Source organism: Cynara cardunculus, unplaced genomic scaffold, assembly GCF_001531365.2.
Source record: "Cynara cardunculus var. scolymus isolate 2C unplaced genomic scaffold, CcrdV1 Un_Scaffold_362, whole genome shotgun sequence".
NCBI classification, from domain to species: domain Eukaryota; kingdom Viridiplantae; phylum Streptophyta; class Magnoliopsida; order Asterales; family Asteraceae; genus Cynara; species Cynara cardunculus.
The window spans coordinates 240,864-261,071 of record NW_020200574.1 but is presented as its reverse complement, the minus strand read 5'-3'; the positions used below and the strand labels follow the sequence as shown (position 1 = coordinate 261,071).

The window sequence follows — 20,208 nt, the reverse complement described above, 5'->3', positions numbered from 1 at the left end:
ATATACACATAATCTCATACATGCATTCACATTATGCACATAATTTTCAACACACTAGCATGATCAAATAAAACAAATTTATCATGCTATCACGTAATTATTTAATCAGATAATCACGTATTTATTACCTCGGGTGATAACCAAGATCCAGTTATCACACCACCCATTTGGACACAGAGTCCACAGCTACCAATATGTAGGCACAATTATTGGATAGAGGAAAAGGTCCCATAAAGTCTATACCCCAAACATCAAATAATTCTATTTCTAGAATTCCGTTTAAAGGCATTTCATTTCTTCTAGAGATATTTCCACTCCTCTGACACTCATTGCAACTTTTTACAAAGTTTTGAGCATCATTGTGCAAAGTAGGCCAGTAGAATCCTGATTGACCTTTGATGTTGTCCTACTTTCTCCAAAATGTCCTCCACAAGGTCCTGCATGGCAGTGCTATAGAACTTATGTCACTTCTTCTTTTGGGATGCATCTTCTAATCACCTGATCTACACAAATTTTAAACAAGAAAGGGTCATCCCATAAATATTTCTTTGAATCATAAATGTGCTTCTTTCTTTGATACTTATTAAATTCCTTGGGAATAATCCCACAAGCTAAGTAATTAACAAGATCAGCAAACCAAGGCACTGTAGTATGATTAAGAACCAAAATTCTTTCATCTGGAAATACTTCACAGATGTCACGACTTTGCACTGGTTTGTCTTGTTTTTCCAATCTTGACAGATGGTCAACCACTTGATTATCCACCCCTTTTCTATCAATGATTTCCAAATCAAACTCTTGCAAAAGCAAGACCCACCTTATTAACCTAGGCTTTGCATCTTTTTTAGAAATAAGGTACTTGATGGCAGCATGATCTGTATGAACAATTACTTTGGTTCCCACCAAGTATGATATGAATTTTTCAAAAGCAAAGACCACAGCTAATAATTCCTTTTCAGTAGTGGTGTAATTGATTTGAGCATCATTAAGAGTTTTGCTTACATAATAAACAGGATGAAAAATCTTTTCCCGCTTTTGACCTAACACTGCTCCAACTGCCCAGTCACTAGCATCACTCATTATTTCAAAGGGTTTGGACCAATCAGGTGTTATTACCACAGGAGCAGTGACCAATGCTTCTTTTAAAATGTTGAAAGCTTTTCTACAATCTTCATTAAAATTGAAAACATGGTCATGCTGTAATAATAAACAAAGAGGTTTTGATATTTTTGAAAAATCTTTAATGAACCTCCTATAAAAACCTGCATGTCCTAAAAAACTTTTGATCCCTTTTATATTTGTTGGTTCAGGCAACTTCTCAATTACCTCTAACTTTGCTTTATCAACTTCAATGCCTCTTTTGGAAATTAAATGCCCTAACACTATGCCTTCTTTTACCATAAAGTGACACTTTTTCCAGTTCAAAACCAAATATGTTTCTTCACATCTTTTAAGACTTTTTTCAAGGTTTTGCAAACACAGGTCATATGATGTCCCATATACTGAAAAATCATCCATGAAAATTTCCATGGAGTGTTCTAACATATCTGAGAAAATAGACATCATACACCTTTGGAAAGTGGCAGGGGCATTACAAAGTCCAAAAGGCATTCTTCTAAAAGAAAAAGTTCCATATAGACATGTGAATGTAGTCTTTTCCTAGTCATCTAGTGCTATGGCAATCTAATTGTAACCGGAGTAGCCATCTAAGAAACAATAAAACTCTTTTCCTGCTAGTCTATCTAACATTTGGTACAACAGTGACTCATCCCTTTTTGGGTATCCTCAGTTCTAAAACTTCAAAAGCAGCAGATTCTAGTGGTGTTTCTATTTCCTCAAAATCTTCCTCTTCATCACTATTAGTCTCAGATAAACCTAAGATCTCCCCCAAACTTTTCTCTTGACACCAGGTTTCTATTAGACTCAAAGTAGAACACTCTTCTCTTTCTTCAGGGTACCTAAAGGAATTAAAAACATTAAAAGTCACCTGTTGGTCTTGGACTCTCACGGTTAATTCTCCCTTCTGTACATCTATCAGGGTTATGCCAGTAGCTAAGAAAGGTCTCCCTAAAATGATGGGAATGTCTTTGTCGGCTTCAAAGTCTAGGATGATAAAATCAGCTAGGAAAATAAACTTATCAACCTGAACTAGGACATCCTCAATCTTTCCTCTAGGATAGGCTATGGACTTGTCAACTAACTGAAGAGTTACAGTTGTAGGTCTAGCTTCACCTATGCCTAGGGTATTGAARACAGATAAAGGCATCAGGTTTATACTAGCACCTAAGTCACATAGAGCTTTTCCTATCTCTTTTCCTCCAATTGAACAAGGGATTGTAAAACTTCCAGGATCTTTCATCTTAGGAGGAATTTTACTGGACAACAAAGCACTGCACCCTTCAATCAGAGCTACAGTCTCATATTCAGTCAACTTTTTCTTTTTACTCAAAATGTCTTTTAAAAACATTGCATAACTTGGCATCTACTCAATGGCTTCAACCAAGGGTATGTTTATGTGCAACAGTTTAAAAACATCAAGAAACTTTTTAAATTGTAATTCTTCCTTTTGATTCCTTAATCTTTGGGGATAAAGAATATATGGAGTGACTGGAATAGGAGACGTAGTCTTTTGAAGAGTTGGTGCTGAAATGGGTTTCAAAACTGGTCTTACAATTGGTTCTGATTCAGTTCTATCAAGGATTATAGGACTGGTCTGGTCATTTATTGCGGGACTGTCACCAAATTGTGACACATCCAATACAACACTTTCTTTGGGAGTCTGGGTTGTCTTGGGTTCATTAGGAAATAACAATGGAAAATTTGATCTTTTTGGAATGGCCGTACTATCTATGGGCCTGACTATGGGTTGAGGCTCACTAGTACTCTCTAAATGGTTCACAGGAATGGTAGTTACAAAATCTGGTACAGAGGTAACAGAATCTTGTACTACACTTTTCTTTTCAATCTCTGCTTTGTTTGGTTCTTTTTGTTCTTTTTGGGTATTTTCTAAATAACTCTTTCCACTCCTTAAAGTAACAACCTTAACATGTTCTTTTCCTTCCCTCTGAGGTATCTCTGTATCACTAGGTAGAGAACCTACTGGTCTTTTTCTTATCTCCAAAGCCATTTATCCCATTTGAGTTTCATGATTTTTAATTGAAGCTTGAGTTTGGGTTATAAAACCCTTCATCATTGCTTCCAAAGAAGTACATGATTCAGCTTGCTGTTTGGGCTTCCTTTGGAAAGAAGACTGATGATTCTGAAAATTAGCATGTTGATTATTATGAGTGCCTTGATGGGCTTATGAGTGAAAATTAGATTGGCCTTGTTGTTGAAAATTGGATTGTCCTCGCGGTTGAAAATTGGACTGTCCTTGAGGCTTTTGCATTGGCGGGTTAAGAGCTAGACTATGCCATGAAAAATTTGGATGATTTCGCCATCCAGGATTATAAGTCTGCGAAAATGGTCCAGTCTTGTTGACAAAATTTACATGCTCAAGATTTCCAAGACAATGCTCAAAAGAGTGACCTTCACCACAGTACACGCATTGCACAGATTGAACATTAAGATTAAAGGTATTAGCATCAGATTGCACATGTGGGCTAGATGTTAGATTTGAAATTAGCTTAGTGATCAGAGTTGTTAATGTTGAGACAACATCTACCTCATTTATTCCGGCTGTTTTCTTCAGTGGCATTGCACGTGGGTCAGACCATTGTCCGTTATTGTTAGAAATCTTTTCAAGTATGTCAAAACCTTCATTATAGGTATAAGCAGTGAAAGCTCCACCTGCAGTAGCATCAAGCATTTGTCTAGCAACGACATTTAAGCCATTGTAAAATGTCTCTAGCTGTATACAGTACGGAATGCCATGGTGAGGGCATTTTCTCAGCAGCACTTTATACCTTTCCCTTGCATCAGGAACTGCTTCATCATCCAGTTGTCTAAAAGTACATATTTCATTTCTGGCTTTAGCATTCCTCGTGGGTGGAAAAAACTTTTTCAAAAACTTTTCTGCCATTTCATTCCATGTAGTCACAGAGTCTGGTTGCATAGAATTGTACCATGCTCTTGCTGGATTCCTTAGTGAAAATGGAAAAAGTTTTAGTCTCAGAGCATCGCCTGAAACATCAGGGATGAGAAAAGAGTCTGTGATTTCCATAAAAAATGCAAATGAAAATGAGGATCTTCAGAAGATAAACCAGCGTACTGGCCATATGTTTGAAGCATTTGAAACATCAGTGATTTAAGTGAAATATGGGTGGCACCAATGGTTGGTTTACGTATTCCTGTGTGCAATTGAGTTAATCTAGGAATAGCATACGCCATAATGCCACCTTTTTTAGCATTTGCAAGACGAAAGATGTTTTGAGCCTCATCCTCAGGTGGAATATTTGGTTCATTTCTAATTATACCTTCTCCGTCAATAATCTCATTTTCAGTCTTCGTTTCAGAGGTTAAAGCTCGAAGAGCTCTTTGCACTCTTCTTCATTGTCTGAAAGTTTGTTCTAAATCCGGATCAAGCAGAAAAAATTCATCGTGCGACAGCCTTGGCATGCACGGTGCGTTCACAAAAGATGGTAGAAAAACTAACCTTTATAAACTTTACTTTAAAAAGAAAAACTTCAGCGTGCTATCCCCGGCAAAGGCACCAAAAACTTGGTCGTCGGTTTATTCAACCTTAGATTCCAACACAAAAATATAACTCGGCACAAGTATACACCATGAACAACTGTCGTCTTGTAACAAGTAATAATGGTACAATACCAGATATCGTTCCCACAAAGATAGCTTTGCAATGTTCGTCAAAAGTCCAGTCTATAAAAACTAATTTCAGATGGCGAAACGAGGGATTTGATTTATCTAAAATTGGGAGGTTTGATTAACAACTAAGAAAATATCAGTCTTAAAAAGAAGCACAGGGTGCAACAGTTGATCAAGACATTAAACAAATGATTCAGCAAAAAGGTGACATAGCATTCCTGTCACAATTATCTAAAATCAGTAAATGATTTTATATAACTATCATAGTATCAACTATCGGGTCAGACGGCCTCCCAAGAGCACACACCGGTCAACATGCTATCGATGATCATTTATGTTAGACATCGTGAATCCTAGCACAACACAGTGTTACCATCCTACACCGTAGAAGTATAGTATTTGTCAGACACTAAAGCTATTTATAGCCTTCTCCTATTACCTCAGGTTTTGAAAGTCAATATATTTTATACACAAAATTATTTGTCAATTAATTTTAATGTAATCCTCAAATGAAATATTAAGCACCTGAAACAAATGGTAGACTATAATGCTAATAAGACACCTTTGTACTTTCACATCGGTTTTGGTCTTAATTTCCCGTTACACCCCAAGCTAAGGCTTTTAGCCCACATCGCTCGGTTTCTTCTCTCGAAGGATGTAAGGACTGAAAAATAAATAACTGATATGGAAAATTAAATTATAGAAAATGAATTGCAAAAATTAAATTACAAGACATGAAAATACTGGAATTTAAAGTACTGGAAACTAAATGACTGAAATATAAATGACTGAAAGTAAATTGCTAGAAATTAAAATACAGAAAAGTAAGTTGCAGTAAAGTAAAATACAAAAAAGTAAAGACTAAAATGTGAAAGACTGAAAAGTAAAGACTGAAATATAAAGACTGAAATGCAAAGGACTGAAATTAAATTACTAATAACTAAATATTACTAATTAAAATTAATCTAAGACATGATGTAAAGTAAGGGGCTGTTTGGCAGTTGCTGAATGGTTTTGTATAGAATGGTTAAGTGGTGAGAATGGTTAAGAGGGTCAGAATGGTTAAGTGCTAAATGAAATATGGTTGTTTGGTAAATGTTCTCTGAATGACAACAAATTACCATTTTAACCATCTTCTCATTGCCTCTACTCTTTCCAAATATCAGGCACAACTCATCATAATAAGGAAATGGCTTATTTCTCAAGCCCTCAATAATCAAATCGATTCAACAGATAACAAAATGATACCAAAATGGCTTGATTCAACAGATACCAAAATGGCTTGATTCAACAGATACCAAAATGGCTTGATTCAACAGATATCAGAATGGCTTGATTCAACAGATACCAAAATGATTAGCTCATAACTTGAATCCACCAACGATCAAATCGATTACCTCATTCAAACAGCCCTAAGTTCATCGACATTGTGATTGCAGAGAGAAGGAAAAAGGAGACAGAAGGGAAATACCTGAAATCGAGTAGGAGACGATGTAGAAGACAACAGAGACAATGGAGAAGACGTTGGAGAAGACGTTGGAGAACACGATCGAGTGGGATGAGGAACGAGGATCTCGCGTGGGAGGAGAGAGCGGCGGGAAGCAGTAGGGGCGGCGACGATCGTGGGGGGGAGACGGCGAATGGAAGACCGACGATGGGAGAGGGGAAGACGGTGAATGGAACCGACGATGGAGGGGGAAAGACGGCGAATGAAACCATGGAGGGGGATGCGATGTGAAGAACGGCTTGAGAGGGCAGAGTTGGAAAAATGAACATCTGAATGGTTTAGTGAAGCTCTAGGTGCAAAATGATTAAGAGGTTAATGTAACCATTAAGAGCTTGTTTTTTTTTGCCAAACAGTCTTGACTTCTTACCTATTAAGAGGTTGGCTCTTAATGTAACCATTAAGAGCCAAACAAACAGCCCCTAAGTACTTGAAGTGACAATTGAAATCCTTGAAAAGAAGTGTTGACTTTGAAGAAACTTGCAAAACAAGTTTCGTTGCTAAGACCGAAAAGTTACTTGCAAAGTCTTGAGAACAGAGTATTTAGTGTACGTAAATTAGTCGTGAGCCACAAAGGATGAAATCCAATGTAAGCAACAGAGATCGACTAATTCGTAACTTGCAACAAAAGTCAGAAAACGTATTGTAACTTGGAAATAAAAACAGAAATGAGATGAAGATTTAAATACGAGCACTTGAATTAAAACTTGAGAATGTAATTATAACTTCACAAATTCGGTTCTTGGTTGGAAGCAAGAAAACCGAAAGCACAAATATCAAAAGCAATAATCTAGAGAGTAATTGTTTATAACTCAAAGATAAAGAATAATCAAGTGAGTAAGTGTAAAAACAAGTAAGCAAGTGTTTAAAACAAAGCTTTAAGCCTCTATTTATAGGCTAAGGAAGCTTGCACAAGAGGGTCTTCTAATAGGACAAAAGGTGCTTCAAAAATGGGCTTTGACCAGGCCTAAGGCCGTTGACCCAGCAAATTCAAAGCAGCCCAAGGACAATTCGGCCCAGACAAAAGGTGCAGCTCACGGACTGGTGCTATAGGACTCTGCCATACCTGCTCCTACACGACTGCTGCAAAATTTGGCCCAAAAATCATCAAAAATCTGCATAAATAGGGAATTAACATTAAATATGCTATAATACTACTATTATATAGAAAAGACATAGAAAGACTCAATTAAGACACTAATAGGCAAATAAAACAAGTGAAAATAATTAAGAAAATTATGTAATAAGGTTAATAAATTAACACTTATCAGCAGGTAATGATAATAAGGGAAAGAGCATTCTGTGAATTATTTCTCTATGTGCTTAAGCTGTGTGAAGATCTTATTTAGCCATGTTTGAAGTAGAGATATAGAGATACAAGAGCATGAACTTTTTCGGAATTTTTGAGTTGTATATTTTTAGTCTCTTGTATTATGGACCTATGTGGGGAAAACATGTATTATATGTATGATATATGTGTTATATGCAATATATGGATTTGGGGGTGTTACAGAGTTGGTATCAGAGCCTGAGTTTAAGAGATTTAGGTATTCACATGCATGATGCCTAGACTTTAACAATTTCATTTGCATATTAGGGTCCCAGACATAGTTGAAACCTTTGGAATAAATATGATAAGTTAAGAGATCAGTGTGTAAGGTATTTTCGGATTACATCTGGCYAATGTAATTTTGAATTTACAGGTACATAACTGAACTTGGACACTTTATTATATTTGGGAATGTGAAAATATGTAAATTAACTTTGAAATCTACAGATGACAAGTAGATTTAGAAGGTCAGAAAGGATCACCTGCCCCAACCCCACTAATGAAGAGGAAGATTCTCCTGTTCTTGCTCCTATTGGTACCTCTGAGGGCAGAGGAAGGGGCAGAGGCAGAGGGCAAACCAGAGGAAGAGCTAGTCAACCAGAAAATGATGCAGATCAAGCAGAACCCAATATGAATCAAGAACAGATACCACAACCAGAATATGTGACTAGAGACATGCTGGCTGAAGAAATAGGAAAGCTAAGGGAAACCTTGACTTCCATTATGGGGATACCTGCCAGAATCGAGACTGGCAGAATTGAGATTAATCCAGTCGTTCCAGTTGTCAATAACAAGGAAGAAGATATAAAGATGTTTTTGACTTGCAAACCACCAACTTTCTCGGGAGAAAGAGATCCAATTAAAGCTATGTGTTGGATCAACGAAATAGAATCTGTGTTCAACACCATCCGATGCGCAGAGTCAGATAAAGTTAGATTTGCAGTTTATGTTTTAAAGTCAAATGCCTTATTTTGGTGGGAGTTAGAATCATTGGCTAGAACAGATATTTTACAAACCATGACATGGGCAGAATTTGTGAATAGATTCAAAGAACAGTTTTGTCCCAAAACAGCAATCAGACAGATGGAAGAAGACTTTCTAAAATTAGAACAGAGCTTTGGATCAGTTAGAGAATACACAGAGAAATTACAGAGAAATTCATCGAATACTTAAGATTCGCAGAACATTATATCTCTTCTGAACCAAGGAAAGTATAAAGATATATTTGGAGTTTAAAACCCTCAATCAGAGAATTTGTTATTGCAATGAATCCTACCACTTTTCCATTGACAGTAGATGCAGCAGAGATCACTGAAAGAAACAAGAATAGAAGTGAAGAAAGGAAACAAGTCGAGAAAAGAAAATGGGAAGGCTCGTCGACAAGTTATAGGGGATCAAAAACCTCCAAGTTTAATAATAAATCAATGCAAAGACCAATGGAGAAAGCCTGTCCTCGATGTCAACAGTATCACCGAGGAGAATGCAAAACAGAGCCAATAAGATGTTTTAATTGTGGTGAAATTCGACATACTTCAAATTTTTGTCGACAAAACAGAAAGTGTTTTCATTGCAACTCGCCAGACCATTTCAAGAAAAATTGTCCATAGTTGAAAACTCCACAGCTCACTCTGGGGAGCAATACATCGATCGGCCGTGGGAGACCAAGTATGGGCAGAGGAGGCTCGGGTGGGGCGTGGGGACGATCTTTTCAAATGACCAAACATGAAGCAGAAACTACACCCGATGTAGTAACAGGTACTTTTTTCGTGAACTCCTTACATGCTAAAGTATTATTTGACTCGGGTGCAAACTTCTCGTTTGTATTTCCATCATTTGCCTTATATGCTCGTATGAATTATGTGCCCCTTGACGAAAAGTTAGTAGTTGATACTGCTAACGGTCAAGTATCTGTGAATTATGTGTTCAAAAGCTGCACTATCCTAATTGAGGGATGTGAGCTGCCCATCAGATTATTTTCCATGCCTATGGAAGATTTCAATATAGTAGTGGGAATGGATTGGTTGGCCAAGAATCAGGCCAGTATTGTTTGTGATAAAAAGATGATTAGAATAATATTGCCAGAAAGAGGGACAGTTGTTATTTATGGTGATCACCAGGGTCATCGTACCAGCCTGTTATCAGTTATGAAAGCCAGAAAATGTATTCAAAAGAAATGCCAAAGATTTTTAGCCTACATAATTGATGCCAAGAAAGAAAAGAGTAAGCAAGAATTAATTCTGGTTGTCGGTGATTATCCTGAAGTTTTTTCAGAAGATTTGTCAGGGTTACCTCCAGATAGAGTTATTGAATTTGGAATTGATTTAATACTTGGAGCAGCACCTGTAGCAAAAGCACCATACAAATTATCTCCATCAGAGTTAAAAGAATTGGTTACACAATTGAAAGATTTGTCGGACAAGGGATTTATCAGGCCAAGTACTTCACCATTGAGAGCTTCAGTTATGTTTGTGAAAAAGAAAGATGGTACTATGCGTATGTGTATTGATTACCGAGAGCTAAACAAACTGACTATAAAGAACAAATATCCATTACCCAGGATCGATGATTTGTTTGATCAACTGGTAGGAGCCAGTTATTTCTCCAAAATCGACTTACGATCAGGTTATCATCAGTTGAAAGTTAATACGATTCCCAAAATCATACAAACATGATCAAGATCTTCAAGAAATAAGATGAAGAGAGAGTAGATCACCAAAAGTCTCTTGATTGATTGAGAGAGAAATTACAATGCTAATTTAAGATTACAATTGCTAATGACTTGCTTAAAGACAATTACAAAGGAAAATACTATTTATACTAAGGAAGAAATAAAACTACACTATTACAAAACATGTAAAGTATGGAGAACTTGAATACAACTATAAAGCTCATACTTGAACCCAACATTCTCCCCTTTGGATTCAAGTTCGGACTCTTGTAAATTTTGTCTCTCTAAGTCCAAGAATTTTCTCTAACCTCCTTAGAGCGTTTCTGTACTGAATCTTCTCCTCAAGCAGATTTATGGCATTGATCAATAGATATTATTCTTTAGAACTCATTCTCTCTGACTCTGCAGCTCTGTCGTTGTTCACCCTTTTCAAGTCAAGCGCCCATCTTACCAGCCTTATTGTACCATCTGAATACTTGTTCAACTCGCTGAATCTCATAAACTTCTTCACTTGAAGCTGAGCAAAATATATGACTCTGAACTCTGGCTTTTCAAGAATCATGTAGACTGGATAAGCATCAATATCTTCTAAGTCTTGATTAGGTCTTTTCAGGTTGATGATTCTTTGGTTGTCTTCAAGACCCATCTGAACATCAATAACCATAGCCAGCTTTACAAGACACGGCATAAATCTTTTAATAGCATTAAGAGCAACCAGAGCTCCCTCTTTCCTGTTAGTCATGTTTCTGATCTCAAAGTACATATACTCTAAATCTTCCAAATACAAGCTTGAGAAATCAGCTTCACTGAATCTCCAGATTTGTCCATCTTGTCTAGTCACAGTGAAGACCGGATACCAGATTCTCAGAAGTTTTTTAGCATCGATCTGTTTGATTGAAACAACCCTATGTTTGGTACGAACTTCACTAATAGGCAGACGCTTAGCTTTCAAAAAGTGTTTGTACTCTATACGATAATCTTTGGTTTCCCGATAGATACCAAGGATTTTATCACCGCTCAGAGCCTTACAATGTCGGAGAAAAATTCCAAAGTAGATGTCTTCCAAGTACGGCTCTCGGATCCTTTCTCTATCATATCCTGGAAAATTCACTCGAATGTGAAATGGAACATAAATCTTTGTGAAATTTTTTGTAGGATCAACAGATTCTCTAGGAGCAGAGATGTCTGATACACCAGTTACATCTGCAGTGGAGGATTCTGGAATAGTCTGACGGTCATCTTGAATAGAAAAAACTGGATCTTCATCAATTACATCGTCTTCAAAGTCAAAGTAAAGCCCAGTTGACTCGTCAATATTATCAATGTCCTCTCCAAAATCTTGCTCTCCACCCAGCACAGTAGAAAATACATCATTGAAACCWACATTGGCAGACAAGTCCAATAACAACCTTGTCCCTACTGTGGAGTCCGCCGGCTTTTCAACCATTGGCTGGATCATAGGACTTGTCTCTATTTATTCTTCATCTTCTATAACAATAGCCTCAATTATTCTTTCCCAAACAGACTCCGGGGTAGAAGCTTCAGCAATCACATCTTGAGCAGCTGGCTCACTTTCAACCCTTGCAGCTTGTTCAGACATCTCAGCCACTCTCTGTCTCTTCCTCTCCCCCTCATGATGATCTGGATCATCCGGATCATCATTCCTTCTTTTATGAGAGGTGGCCTGAGATCTGCACGTCTCTTCTAAAGTAGACACCCGTTCAACAAGAGCATCCATTGAACTTTTAAAATCTTGGGTTTTGGATGTGATTAACTTGCTAACTTTTGTGAAGCTAGAAGTAACCACATCTTCAAAGGCCAAAAACTCTGAGGCTCTAACGAAAGGGTTAACATCCAATTGTTGTCTTAAGAGCCCAACCAAGTCTGCATCTTCAGCGTCAGGATTTTGAGATGCCATCAATTTTGCATACAGCAGTGATTTAAGTTCATCCACCATTTGCTCTTGTACCGATGGCTCAGGTACAGGCGGTGGTGATGGCCCAGATGGTTGCTCTTCTTCAATCTGTTCTTTCCCCTTCAGAAGTCTTTTCAGACTTGCAATCTGTGCATCCATGTTTTCTTGAACAGCCTTTAGGGCGTCGTCCAGATATTCCCGTGACACAAAGTCTGGTAAGTTAACACCTGGATCACTTAGATTACCACTTGAAACAATAGTTGAAAAAATTGTTGTGCCTACATTTAATGTTGGCATAATGGTAGCATTGGTAGGACTTCTGACCTGTCCTTGTGAAATGTCAAATGACACCACTCTGGTTGTTCCAGCAAGTTCACTAAGAACTGCACATGGAGCAACAGATGCTCTAGACTCGTGTGTACCTATGTGTATTGGTGCTAGACTCGATGTGTACAGAATCGATGTCGTAGGATGGGGCAGCGGCCTACTTATTTCAATAACTACGTTCTCCGAATGAGAAGTAGTTAGCAGATGTGCTATATCCCCATGTTCAATTGAAACAACTGGTTGTTGAGAACCAATTGAGTGGATGGGTAGGGTGTGCATTTTCATAGCTGGGCTAGCTATGTCTTGTTCAATACCAACATTCAACCAATGAATGTCAGTAGTAGATGTGGGTGCCCGGCTATGTGTTTCGACTAGACAAGGAGCATGATATTCTTTTTGTGCTCCACTCACACCCTCACCATGTTCTTCTTCGTCCCTTTCACACATCATCTCAACATTTTCAACTGTATTTCCCTCATCTTCAATACCTACTAGAATACGATCATATTCATCAAATTGATCTCCAAATTTTTAACATCAAATGACAATGAATGTAGACTTGGACAAGTCTGTTGAGCAGGAATTTCTGGAAATATGTCATTGATATCATCAACCAATGCTCTGTCTGGAATATTTTGTGAAGGAATAGTTTGAGCATGGTCATCGGCTCCATCATCATTATTATCATCATCATCATCATGATCACCAAGAGCTGCCTCGTTGTCAGTTTTAGTATCTTCCAAACTTGAAGAAGTTCTGGAAGTACTATCAGATGAAGTACTTTGCCGATCAGAGCTCCCCCCTCCTGTTCACCCCTCTCTATTTCATTTTCCCTCAGCACACTACCCTGTTCAGGTAACCCCTGTTCCTGAACTCTCTCATCTATCTCTAACACCTCTCTCACAACTGAGGCATGGGGTGATCCCGGGGTAAGTTCAACCGGTTCTGGTTGAACTATAGGATCTATCACTCTCCTATAATCTATCACACACTGAGCAGTCTGATCAGCCAAGGCAATGAGCTCTGGTGGTATTTCCATTATGGAGTCCAAGTCTTCAACTTCAGTATGCTGCCGAATTCTAGACATGGCGAATGTCGGCCCCATTTCAGCATTGGATCTAGTCGGAATGTCTTCATTCGCATTCATCATTGCCTTTATGATTAATTGTAGAAATCTCTGAAAGGGCACAAATTTTCTGGCTTTAGAAGGAAATTGCTTTACGTTCACAAGCTCCACCAGTTCATTCCAGATAACTAGGGCATAGTCATAATTGCGCGAGAAGACTATCCCGTGAAAGAATTTGAGGAAAGAACTGCTGCAAGTATCTATCCTCGCAGTCTTGGACGTCAGACATCTGTTCAGGATGGAGAACAGCAGATGCCAGATAGATGGCAGAAAACGTCTTTTGAACTGTGTCGGGTTAGTTAACTCTACAGAGTATCCCAACCTTTTGATGTCTAGGCATAGTTGGTTATCTGTTACAAATTCTTCATCAACTTCTCCTTCAAAGTACATGGTGTCGCGTCTTTTGCCAGAGTAAGCGTACTCCAAAATTGTTGTAGATACACCATTGGAACAGGTGTATTGGCTGATAAGGAGTACGCTATAGGGTGTCCTTTCAGTATTTCAGGGATGATTGGATATTCAGCTGGCATATCAAAATTAAAGGCATGGTTATTTGGTTTTATTTCGAGATATTTGAATTGGGGAAAAAGGGTTTCAGAGGGAATGGGTTGATTTGATGGGTTTGGGATATTATCATATCTGACCGAAAGAATATGAGATTCCTCGTCAGATTGATGTTGAACGTTTGCCATTTACCTGTAAACAATTTAAAATATTAGAACACATATTATTCAAAAAGATTCAATGAACTGAAACTAAAAAAAATAAAACTAAAAAAAATTTAACACACAAAAAATACTAACACAAAAAAAATTAACTAAAAAAAATTTAAAACAAAACAAAGAAATCTAAAAAAATAACTAACTAAAAAAAATAAAACTAAAACAAAATTAACCGGACTTCAAATCCGGTCAACAAAGAAAAGAAAAAAAAATATCCTAAGTCTAGAAAAACAAATCTGGACAATCATCAACCGGATTAAGGTTGATCGGAGTTTTCTTCGGTCACCTTCTTCGGTGAGAAGTCCGGTCAAAACCAAAACATTTCTAAAAATACAAAAAGAAACAAAACAAATAACCAAAAATAACCGTAAAATCTAAAAAGAAACAAAGATGTTCTGACATTAGCCTGATTCTTATTATTCAACAAATTGGTTCGTAACAGATTCAAAGATTTATGATCAGTCCAATAGTCCAAATAGTTCATCAAAGTCCATTGTAAATGTATTACATAAGTCGATATGATCAAATAGACATAAACCTTGATTAGAAGAAGGATGAAATGGAGAATCAAATAAACTTTGAGCGATTAACCAGGTTGAAACAGCTGGAGACGAAGATGAATAGTAATAGGAGTAAAAAGTGAAAAGTAAAAATGAGTCGATTATTTATAGTCAAAGTCAAAAACCGTTCAAATTCTAAACCGTTCAAGGGTTGTCCGGATTAGATTAAATCGGTCAAGAGGTGTCCGATTTATGGATTAAGAATCAACTAAGTGTTTATTCAGAGAATAAATCGCTCAAGGCATAGACGATTTAAAAGAATATCGGTCAAGACTTGTCCGGTTTAAGAATAAATCGCTCAAGGTTCAAACAATTGAAGAATAAATCGCTCAAGGTTCAAACGATTAAAGAATAAATTGTTCAAGGTTCAAATGATTAAAGAATAAATCGCTCAAGGTTCAAACAATTAAAGAATAAATCGCTCAAGGAAGAAGACTAAATCGCTCAAGAGAAAGATTAAATCGCTCATGAAATGAACAATTTAAGGACTTGAAAGAATAAAAGAGTCAAGCGATTTAAGAATCCGGTCAAATCAAACAAGCAATTTACTAATCCGCTCAATCCCTTGTAAAGTATATCTAACCTTATCCGGATAAGAGTTTATCATATAGTCTTTTGTCCGGTTTAGTCTAAATCGGACAAGTCTTGTCCGGATTTGTATTAAATAGGACAAGTGTTGTCCGGATTAGACTAAATCGACCAAACACTTATATTTCTAAGCACTACATCTTTCAAAAATTAGATAATACTCAAAATACCTGTAAGAAAAATATCAATTGTTAGTTCAATACAGATAAAATTCACTCCCCCTTAAAATATGATCAGATATTCAAAAACAGATAAAATTCCACACTCCCCCTAAATTATAGATTCACACGATCAAGAAATTTAAAATCAGATAGAAAAATTGAAACATTAACTTGTATTTATGAAATACAGATATTTGACGAAATGAATTTGAATTAAATACAATTCAATGAGTTGAATTGTTTTTAACAAAAATTCAAATTTTCAAATTTAACATACCTAACTTAGATACAAGAAAGCTGAAGCGTTTTTCATCTAAAGCTTTCGTAAATAAGTCAGCTAATTGGAATTCTGTATTTACAAAATACAGTTCAATGGTTCCTTTCTCTTCATGATCTTTAATAAAATGATACCGGATATCTATATGCTTCGTTTTAGTGTGTTGAACAGGATTACATGAAATTGCAATAGCACTTTTGGAATCACAGTAAATTGGAATTTTATTAAAATAGAACCCGTAGTCTCTGAGCTGTGTCTGCATCCATAGCACTTGAGAACAGTAGCTTGTAGCAGCTACATATTCTGCTTTGGCAGTGGAAATGGAAACGCAGTTATGTTTCTTTGATGCCCAGCTAATTAACTTGTCTCCCAAAAACTGTAGATGTCCCGTTGTACTTTTCCTGTCCAACATACAGCCTGCATAGTGTGCATCTGAATAAGCTGTCAGTTCAAAACTAGTATCCTTGGGATACCAAAGTCCAAGATTAGCAATCCATTTAAGATATCGGAAAATGCGCTTAACGGCATTAAGATGGGACTCCTTTGGATTAGACTGATATCTGGCACAAAGATGCGTTGAAAACATTATATCAGGTCTACAAGACGTCATATACATCAAAGAACCTATCATGCCTCGATATGTTTTCTGATCAACAGCTTTTCCAGAAGGATCAGCATAGATTTTCGTTCCATGAGCCATAGGTGTTTTGATAGATGAACAGTTTTCCATATTAAATTTCTTCAGGATATCTAAAATATATTTTGTTTGACAAATAAAGATGCCCGAAGATAATTGTTTTACTTGAAGACCTAAAAAGAAATTCATCTCACCCATCATGCTCATTTTAAAACAGGAAACCATCAAGGCATAAAAGCTTTTACAGTATTTGGGGTTTGTGAATCCAAATATTATGTCATCTACATAAATTTGTATCAAAATAATATCAGACTTCTCCTTTTTAATAAAGAGGGTTGTGTCAATATTACCTTTTGAGAAGCCTGACTTTACCAGAAACTCTGATAAGATGTCATACCAGGCTCTCGGAGCTTGTTTAAGGCCGTAAAGAGCTCGATCAAGGATGTAGACATGATTCAGCTTTGACTGATCAACAAAACCCTCTGGTTGTGAGACATAGACTTCCTCTTTGAGAAGTCCATACAAAAATGTTGTCTTGACGTCCATCTGGTACACTGTGAAGCTTTTGTGTGCCGCGTACGCCAAAAATATTCGTTTTGCTTCAATCCTTGCAACCGGGGCAAAAGTTTCATCATAGTCAACTCCTTCTTGTTGATTATATCCTTTAGCAACGAGTCGGGCCTTATTTCTGACCACAACACCATCTTCGTCCTTTTTATTTTTGAATACCCATTTAGTACCGATAATCGTCTTGTTGTTGGGATGAGGTACCAATCTCCAGACTTTCAGTGCTTCGAACTGGTTCAACTCTTCTTGCATTGCTAAAATCCAATCTGGATCAGCTAAGGCTTCGGAAACCTTAGTCGGCTCAATAGTACTCAAGAACATGGAATAAAGACATTTATTAGCCGTCGCAGACCGTGTACGAATAGGTGCTGATGGATCATCAATTACTTGATGTATTGGGTGATTTCGGGTCCACTTCTTGCTATGAGGTAGGGGAATATAGGAGCTTTGGTCTGAATTTTGATCAGTGTAAGTACTTGGGGAGTTTATAGAAACTGGTTCAGGTGAAGGTTCAATATTAGGAACTTGAATAGGTTGAATATCTGGTTGAGATGTATTATTATCATCTTGTTCGACTGATACTTCTTGCACTCCAGAATTTTCACCCTCTTCACACTGAACGGGATTGTTCGGATTTTTCATCTCTATTTTATCATTAACTACTTTCGTTTCCTCTTCTGTTTCAGTTACTGGCACATCAGGAGATGGACCAGATAATTGTTTCACTTGAATTTTCCCTGGACAAAACATTAGACTGATTAGATTTATTTTCAAAATATTCTACATAGAAGTTCTCAAATAAAGAATCTAAATCAGCTTTATCAGAATTAGAAGACTCAGGTTGATCAGCTTTCCGCAAAGTGTTAATTATCAGACCGGGTCCTGAACTGAATTGTTCAGAAGCCACATCAATGACTTCATCAAAGGAAATGTTTACACTTTCATTGATGATTTTGGTCCGTTTATTGTAGACCCTATATGCGGCAGATGTCTTTGAGTAGCCAACAAAGACAGCTTCATCAGCTTTAGCAGCAAACTTCCCTCTGTCCTCTTTATCATTTAATATGAAACACCTGCAACCAAAAACTCGAAAGAATTTGATATTAGGTATTCTTTTATTTATTATTTCATACAGAGTTTTACCAAACCTTTTATTTACAATAGAGCGATTCTGGGTAAAACAAGCAGTCACTACTGCTTCAGCCCATAGAAATAATGAAAGATTGGAACATGTAAGTAATGTTCCCGCCGCTTCCACCAACGTTATGTTCTTTCGTTCGACCACACCATTTTGTTGCGGTGTCCGGGCTGCCGAAAACGTATGTGAAATACCCATGGATTCTAGGAATGAACCAAGTGTGTTGTTCTTGAATTCAGTTCTGTTGTCCGTTCTGATTTTCTGAACTTGAAGTTGCAAATTATTCTGAACTATCTTCAAGAATGAAATAATTGTTTCGGCCGTTTCATCCTTTGATCTCAGAAAGTGAACCCAGGTATATCTGGAATAGTCATCTACTATAACCAGCACATACTTTTTTCCATTGATACTTTGGACTCTCATAGGACCGCAAAGATCCATATGAAGTAAGTGTAAAGACGTTCAGTATTGAACTCTGTCTTCAACTTGTGTGAAGCTTTCTTCATTTTGCTCATCTCCCATGCACCACATACATGGTCTTTTTATGAAACTTCAGTTCTGGGATACCTTTAACCAAGTTGTCACATACCAACTTGTTAAGATACTTAAAATTCAGATGTGAAAGTCACCAATGCCATAGTAAATTCTGCTTCAAGGATGCCTTGGATATCAAGCAGACATCAGTATCTACTTGTGTATTGGATAGATCAATTGTGTAGATATTTGATCTTCTGATTCCAGCTAACGGATGCTGCATTGGTTAGCTTTAAAATAGACTTCTAGATTTTTATCACAGAATTGACCTATGCTAAACAAATTATGTCCAAGTCCTTCGATAAATGACATTTTCTTAATAGTTAAATTCCCAGAAATTACATCACCGTATCCAATGATAGGTGCGTATTGATTGTTTCCAAACCTTACCGTACCTCCAAAAGATTCAACATAGTTAGCTAAGAGTTCTTTTCTACCAGTCATGTGCTTAGAATATCCGGAGTCTAAGAACCACATATGTCGGTTAACCTGCAAAAGTGAATCAATTGGGTTTTGGTACCCATTTTAGTTTTGGACCTTTAAGCTCAGATTTTGTTGGTGGTATACTATATGTACCAAACCAACACTCTTTAACATGCAATTTCTTAGATAACAGAAAACGCAGAATGCATGAAATGATAAGGTTTAAACGAAGTAAAAGACTTAAGTAATTCATTCACTCTACATGGAGAACAATTATTTTTACTATTTCTTATACCAAACAATTCATCAACTGAATATCTTATTACAGAATTATTCAATGTCGAATTATTTAATACAGATTTAGTAAATTTATTCTTCTTCTGTTGAGTTGATGATTTGTCTTCTTCTTTTACTCTCCAAATAGTCTTAAACTTCATCGTCTTATCTGAAATAGGAAAAAGAAAATTATCAGATTTAATTGGATATCGAGCTTTTTGTTTAATTTTCTTTGTAAGCTTCTTCTGTTTCCTTGAATTCTTTTTAGTTTTATTCTGTTTATAATACACATCCTCGGAAACAGGTTTTTGATTAAAATTCTTTTCAAAGTCTGAAGCTAAATCGGAATCCTCAGTCATATTGTTTTTAACTATGAAATCTTCATGACTAGGTAAATTTTTCGAAAATTCAAAACGATCAATCTCATTATCTAAACAAACATCTGAATTTAAGATTTTTGAAAATTAATTTCTTCATTAAAATTACTAATTTCTTCTGAATCGGAGGCTTCACTCAAAGATTTTTCGCATGAAAAATATTCAGACTCAACATGTTCCGTTTTTATCTTAGAATTTTGTAAATCTTCAATTTTATTTAAAAATTCTTGTTTCTGTTTATTAAATGAAAGTCTTTCTTCAGTTAAAATCTTTTCCAACTGAACCACTTGTTTTTCTAAAATAAGAGTTGGAGT

The 20,208-nt window shown here is 36.6% G+C and overlaps 1 protein-coding gene and 1 non-coding gene across 2 annotated transcripts; one reads left to right on the top strand and one right to left on the bottom strand.

Annotated features, from left to right (window-relative positions):
• Window positions 1–1,765: 1,765 nt before the first annotated feature.
• LOC112501637 lies at window positions 1,766–2,482 on the bottom strand. Its single transcript, XM_025105325.1, has one exon. The coding sequence runs from the start codon at window positions 2,480–2,482 to the stop codon at window positions 1,766–1,768; it is 717 nt and encodes a 238-aa protein (XP_024961093.1).
• Window positions 2,483–3,866: 1,384 nt separating this feature from the next.
• LOC112501641 lies at window positions 3,867–3,972 on the top strand. Its single transcript, XR_003067540.1, has one exon. It is a non-coding gene; the product is annotated as a small nucleolar RNA R71 (small nucleolar RNA).
• Window positions 3,973–20,208: the final 16,236 nt, after the last annotated feature.